The sequence below is a fragment of the Neomonachus schauinslandi genome, chromosome 3 (genome assembly GCF_002201575.2).
Source record: "Neomonachus schauinslandi chromosome 3, ASM220157v2, whole genome shotgun sequence".
NCBI lineage: Eukaryota > Metazoa > Chordata > Mammalia > Carnivora > Phocidae > Neomonachus > Neomonachus schauinslandi.
Window position 1 is genome coordinate 155,183,642 of NC_058405.1, and position 7,433 is coordinate 155,191,074.

Here is a 7,433-nt window from a genome sequence, read left to right on the forward strand (position 1 = left end):
GGCTCAGGTCATGATCCCAGGGTCCTGGGATCGAGTCCTGCACTGGGCTCCCTGCTCAGAGGGGAGTGTGTCCCTCCTCCCTGCTCATGCACTCACTCTCTCTCTCAAATAAATAAAATCTTTTAAAAAAAAAGTCTCTGACATCGGCTATAACATTTTCTTTATGTCTCCTGAGGCAAGGAAAATAAAAGCAAAAACAAGCTACTGGAACTACATCAAAAGTTTCTGCACAGCAAAGGAAACAATCAACAGACCTAAATAAAAGACAACCTAGTGAATGGGAGAAGATATTTGCAAATGACCTATCTGATAAAGGGTTAGGATCCAAAACATATAAAGAACTGATACAACTCAATACCCAAAAAAACAAATAATCCAATTTAAAAATGGGCAGAAGACACGAATAGACATTTCTCCAAAGAACACATCCAGATGGCCAAAGACACATAAAAATATGCTCAACATCACTCCTCACCAGGGAAATGGAAAGCAAAACTACAGTGAGATATCACCTCACACCTGTCAGAATGGCTAAAATTGGAAACAAAGAAACAAGTGTTGGCAAGGATGTGGAGAAAAAGGAACCCTCGTGTACTGTTGGTGGGTATGCAAACTGGTGAAGCCACTGGGGAAGACAGTATAGGGAAGCGAGTTTAATTTTAAAAAATTAAAAATGGAACTACCCTATGGCCCAGTAATTGTACTACTGGGTATTTACCCAAAAAATACAAAAACATCCTGATGTTTATAGCAGCATTATTTATAATACCCAAACTATGGAAGCAACCCAAGTGTCCATTGCTAGATGAATGGACAAAGAAGATGTAAGATAAATATATAAGGGAATATTATTTAGCCGTAAAAAAGAATGAAATCTTGCCATTTGCAACAACATGGATAGAGCAAGAGAGTATAAGGCTAAGCGAAATAAGTCAGAGAAAGACAAATACCATTATGATTTCATTCGTATGTGGGATTTAAGAAACAAAACAAATGAGCAAAGAAAAAAAAGAGAGAGACAAACCAAGAATAGACTCTTTAACTGTAGAGAACAAACTGATGGTTACCACAGGGGAGGTGGGTGGATGGATGGGGGAAATAGGGGACGGCGATTAAAGAGTACATTTATGATGATGAAAACAGTAAAATTAACAAAGGAAAAAAGACTTCTAACAGGACCCTCATCTAGATAAAAGGAAATGCCAAAATACTGAAAAGATAAATTAAGAGTTCACTGTATTATAACTACCTAAGCCACTCTGCAGGGCATTATTTGGCAACACATCAGGAAACCAAAATAATAAATATTAAGTGATTAGTCAGAAAGTCACTTCTGAAGATATCCTTCACTATGCCCCAGATGTGCAGTTTAAAGAAGGATAATAAGTATAAACTGTGTCTTTTATCAAAAAGTAGATTAAAATAATCTAGCTCTGCCTAATCTGGAAAGTGAAAGAAAAAAAAAGAACACTTTTTAAATGGTTTTAACATGTGCTTGCCATATTTAAAAAAGACTAATGCTACAAAAGTCTAAAACCCCAAAATAAAACATTAAAAAACAAAGAAAAACAAAAAAGAAGCCTGGTAGAGTTCAATAGATATTAATATTTCATTGAGCCATACTGGGATTTTCATTTTCTTGGTAAGGACTTCTACTCAATGTGAAAGTGGCATATCACTGTTATATCACCTCAAGCTTCTGAACATATTTTCCAAATAATACACTGAAGTGCTCCTCCATTTGTTTTAAAAGTCACACTATTAAAATGCTATTATCAATAATCCCCACAAAAACCACCTTGTCTTATGATTTCCATGCACATCAATATCGCCTCTTCACGTTCTCCCCGAGCAAAGCGAATGTTGGCTTCACCCATGAGACCCCTCAGAGCTCTGGGAAGTTTACTTCGAGGCCTTTTCTCCTGTATAGAAAAAAAAAAACATTTAGCTAAAATATAGTAATATTTTAGATTTCAATTCCAGCCAAATTAATAAATGCAGAAGATAATGAAAATGAAATTTCTTTTTAAAACTTCTTAATATTCTAAATTGAGAACTAAGGACTAAAAACTTCAATACTGACTCATTAACATTCAAGTCTGTATTTCAGGAAAAAGTCTAAAATTAATCTCAGGAAAGAAATTACTCTAAAATATTCTCCAAAAAGAAATACCTCAGAAAACTAAAAAACAAAAACAAACTTCCTACAGTAGGAAGTTCAAAGCACAGTAAAATATATGAAGAAAGCAAAAACCAATATGGTCAGGAATCACTAATTACTAATTAGAATAATAACAAATGTAGAACCTGATGCTGCAAAATGGACTTATGTGCCAGGAAACTTCTTATAATATAACCTACTGAAGATTCTCCTTCCTTCAAATTTATCTACTCAGAATAAACTTGATTAAAAAAATATCAAGTTACATTGGGGCGCCTGGATGTTTAAGTCAGTTAAGTGTCTAACTCTTGCTTTCGGCTCAGGTCATGATCTCAGGGTTGGTCATGAGATGGAGCCCTGTGTGGGGCTCCGTGCTCAGCAGGAAGTCCGCTTGAGATCCTCTCCCTCCCCACTCCCCCACCCACCCACCCCTGCTCTCACTCATGTGTGCATTCTCTCTCTCACTAATAAATAAATCTTAAAAAAAATATATCAAGCTATAATATGGACCTTTTATTTATTTTTTTTAAAGATTTTATTTATTTTTTGACAGAGAGAGAAACAGGGAGAGAGGGAACACAAGCAGGGAGAGTGGGAGAGGAAGAAGCAGGCTTCCCGCCGAGCAGGGAGCCTGATGTGGGGCTCGATCCCAGGACCCCGGGATCATGACCTGAGCGGAAGGCAGACGTTTAACGACTGAGCCACCCAGGCGCCCCATAATATGGACCTTTTAATAGCAAAACCACGGTACATTCTGACACATGCATAATTAAGGTTTTGCATTTTTTAAAAATCTCTAAGATGAAACATAAGAAACCGGTAACAGTTGTCTCATATGTCCTTCCTCACAGTTTGAATTCTTTCCAAATATATGTATAATTTAAAGATTCCTTTTTCAATTACTATGTCACATTTTTACCTTCCATTTATAAATACTAAAATAAGTATTTACTTTCATCATTTTCTTGGTTTCACGATTGAGAACCATCTCCAGTACAAACACATCACCCGCAGTGGGTTGCTCAGGTGTTTCTTCTTCCTCCTCCTCCTCTTCTTCCTCTTCCTCCTCATCATCTTCATTCTCTCCAAGCATGGAAGCAAAGACCTTGTGAACTGACTTACTGACTCCATCTGACATTTCTCCTGAAGAAAGACACATTAAGGATGTTGGATAAAACAGACAGTTAATATGTTTAAGGAAGGACACAATTTTTTAAAAACCCACAAATTCTGAGCAACAAATAGTCATTCTCATGAAATCATAACAATCATCTTAAGAATTCTGAACATCCAAAATAAATATAAAAAGAAATGTGTAAAATATAACACTGCCAATCAATAAAATTTATTCCAGTAACAGAAAGGAAAAAAAATCGTATGATCATCTTGATAAGGAGAAGCATTTGATAAAATCCAATTCCTAATAATAAATAAAAAAATAATAAATTTATCATTCCTAATAAAAATTCTAAGTCATCTAGAAATGGAAGGGAATAGCTTTAATTTGATAAGCAGTATCTACAAAAAAATTTTCCACACAGTTAATGGTGAATTATTCAGTTACTGGGAATGAGACAAGGATGCTACCACCACTCCTTTCAACATTTTGCTGGAGGTCCTGGATAATGTAAAAGAGAAGAGAAAAGGCACAGAGATGGAAAGGATGAAATAAAACTGTCATTATTCACAGATGTGATCATGTATATAGAAGATCCAAAAGAATGTACATACAAACTTCCAGAATACATGAATTAAGCCAGGTTCCTGGATTCAAGGTCAATATACAAAAATTAACTGTAGTTTTTTTATCAGCAATAATGAACTGAAAGTGAAATTAAAAGAAGGCCCTATTTGCATGATGTGTAGGAAAGGTACTCAAGAGCAAGAATTTAACAGTGATATTCACTAATGCATAGGAGAAAAAAGACAATTCCAGTGGCCATATATTCCAATTAGCAGACTTTGTCAAACTTGTTCAAAACTGACCCTTCTGTTGTTCTGAATATATGTGCACACTCACCAAGGGTCCTGATAGAGCTCTGGGATGATTCCTTCCTGGGAAATGGGAAGTTTTATATCTTAAAAGGACTGATGGGATTATTTGAGCTGAGGCAATCTAATACATGATGCCTACTGCTCCTGATGAGCAAGAATCGACTCAGTTAATCCCCTTTTCTAGGGAGGGCCTGATGGCCACTTCTCAGGGGCAGCTTTAGTCAACCAAGACTGGGAGGCACCCAACGGTGCTTCTACTACAGTTACCCCTCAAAGACCTGATGATGGAAGAGCTATTCCTCCCCTAGGCAGATAAGACCCACAAGTTATTAGAACAACTTCAGTCCTCTTTTCCACCCCACCTGCCTGACAAGGTAAGAAACCGTAGTAACCCCAATTTGCTCTCCTTTTTGCCCCTTCTTCTCCACTTGATCGAAGAAGGCAGGAATAAAGCTTGTTTTCTGTCTATCCTATTAGTATGCATTCTCTGTGTAGAGAGAGCTGTATACAGGGGGGAAAAAAAAAAAGCCTCTACTTCTACTCCCTAGAACAAGAAAGTTCAATTTAGTTCTCAATCAGACACTATACACAAAGCTACATTCTAATTGATGGTTCAGTATCCCACGTAACTTGTCATGGGCAGATGAATACTAGGAACTATTATCAGTATTCTGATCACTAGAAAGGTATATGAATCACTGGAAATTAATGGATTTGCATACTAGTTCATCAATTAGACTCTGATGGCTTTAATGAGTTTGGGACTAACCAAATCTAGTATCTGGACATGCAGAGCTGAGGACTGGATCCTAGAATGAGGCGGCATACCAAGATACCTACTGTGTGTGAGGACCCATCTGGGCAGCCAACGGGACTTCCACTCTGGCATTTCTATCTTATCTCCTATAACTAAAGCAGTGGTTTGGAAGTCACTTTGTATAGAAGTACAAACCATTACAATTTGGGGGAGTACAGTCTGGAAGTAATTAGTAACTGAAAGAGCCAATTTAAAAAACAATGACCCCAAAAAGGCTCCCATCTGAAACACTTTTCCAAACGGCACCTGTGCAGCTCAGCCGGTTAAGCAACTGACTCTTGATTTTGGCTCAGGTCATGATTTCAGGGTCCTGGGATGGGTGGCGTGGGCCTCTGCGCTCAGTGGGGAATCTGCCTGAGGATTCGCTCTCTCCCTCGGCCCCTACCCCCCAGTGGCACATGCACATGCTTGCTCTAAAATAAATAAATCTTTTAAAAAATAAAAATAAACACTTTTCCACAAAAATAACCCACAAAACTACCCATCACCATATTCAGTAACTTCACAAATTATTGAGCACCTGTTATACACCATGCACTATACCGATAAACCAGGTAATCAACAACAGAATACCACTGCAATGAAAAAACAATGTTTTCATTAAATTATTAGGTACTCTTAATATTTAATGCAGGTGGCAAATGATTTTAACACACCTTCATTGACATCTTTGTCTCGCGACTTGGTGGAGTCAATTCCTGATGATGATGGAACTTCAGAGTCATTCGGATTTTCTTCAGCTGATAACTTTCCTTTTTCCTGAAGACTCTGTGATTGAAAATTAATGATTCCAAAAAATAATGCAGATTTAGTTCTCTCCAGTTGGGAATAGGGCATTTCCCTCATTTTCTTTCTATAAAACTTGAGCTCTGCAAACACATACAGTATGTGGAATCCAAACTTGAACAGTCAAAGCATTTCAGAGTACTTAGATCTCATCCCCCACGTCTGTCTGCATCAGTCACTTATAAAAAATAATTTAAAATACCTTGATGATTTCATGAATCTACACATTGTATCCTAGCTTTTTAAGTGAAAAGAGATGGATCATTATTAGCTGCATGAATTAGGAGAGAACCCACAGTTAATTTCAAAGGGTGAGATTATTTTTATTTTCCCTCGGACTTCATGTAAGTGAGAAGATAAGGAAAGTTCAGATATTCTAAAGTATGAAAAATTATGTGAGTGAAGATTTTGTTATCAGACAAGAAAATTCGCCTTTTTGTAGAAGATTACATCAATACCACTGGGAGACGCCTCAGAAACGGGCCCTCGGTTGAGAAATAAACTGCCGCCTAAAGAAGAGAGTGAGTTGCTCACCCGAACACAAAAGAAACTTAGTAGCAAAGCTAGGACTAGAATCAGAAACTCTGACGGGGTGAGGGAGGACGGCGGTGGGGAGAGAAGGGGAGAGAGAGACAGAGGTTACCACAGAAACAAGCTTTTTGGCAGGGGGAATTTTTAAAGAGGAGCTTAACACAAGGATGAGAGGTGAGAAGCGGGGTTTGGGGAAGAAGGGGAAGAATCTGCTGGGAGTTCCGGCCCGCCCCATCACAGCGAATGGGGCCATATAAGTCCCCCACATCTAGGTGTATTAGGGCGACAAGACAGTGAGGAGAATCCTGGCCTAGCATCGCCTCACTTTCTTCTCGCGGGTTTTTCTCTCTTCTCTCCGCCTTTCGAACTCCTCAAAGGAGATCTTCCCTTCCAGGTAGTCGATGAGCTCCGGGCTGAAACCCGACATGTCTGCAGGGTGCGGAGACACAGCACCACGAACCAGGACAGAGAACCGGAAAAGCAAGATTTTATCCTGCTCCGGGACGCCGCGAGAAGCGACCCGGCGTTCTCCTGGGAAACGGGCCCGGCCGGCGCTGCAGCCGCTGCGCTCGGGTTCCGCGGGAGCATCTGGTCCGGCTTCCTTCCAGGCGGCGGGAGCGGGATCTTCTGGGCGGAGTCGGGTGCTCTGGACCTCGCCTGCTATGCTGGTTTACGCCTCCTGTTTTAAGATGATTGGGGAGTTAAAAAAAGAAAGAAAAGAAAAAAAAAGTGCTTTAAAGAAATTTTCCTTAATCTAGATCGTTTGCCTCAATACTTCATTAGGATTCTTACTGCCAATTCATTTCCTTTTCTGAATGTTTGTTCTTTAAATTAATTTGAACTTTGCTGTAGTGATTATTTTCTTAATGTAACCATCTGCACTGCCTCGTACATGTTTCACTTTACGTTGTTCCCCTGCCACAGAAGGCGAAAGTCCTCTCCCAATTTGTGCTTTAAATCTCATCTCCTCCACCAATGGCACCATCAGTTTTCCCGTCTTCCATGAATCCTCAAGCTCTCCCTTTCCTCAGGGCTCCTTCTCAGTCTGTAAATAAGTTTATCAGGACTTCTTGTTCCACCTATCAGGCTTACCCAAGTTTTCTTCTTTTCTTAACAAACTTTTAGAAAGAATCAAATGCTTGA

General features: G+C 39.1%; 1 protein-coding gene across 1 annotated transcript in view; it reads right to left on the minus strand.

Moving 5' to 3' along the window:
* The window catches only part of GTF3C3 (general transcription factor IIIC subunit 3), a 50,660-nt gene extending 43,905 nt beyond the window's left edge, over positions 1-6,755 (minus strand). The window contains exons 1-4 of the mRNA XM_021702753.1: positions 6,616-6,755; positions 5,630-5,741; positions 3,114-3,304; positions 1,799-1,922 (exon numbers count right to left, since the gene is read on the minus strand). Coding sequence (XP_021558428.1) covers positions 1,799-1,922; positions 3,114-3,304; positions 5,630-5,741; positions 6,616-6,717 — 529 coding nt within the window. The 5' untranslated portion in view covers positions 6,718-6,755. The remainder of the gene's footprint in view (positions 1-1,798; positions 1,923-3,113; positions 3,305-5,629; positions 5,742-6,615) is intronic.
* Positions 6,756-7,433: the final 678 nt, after the last annotated feature.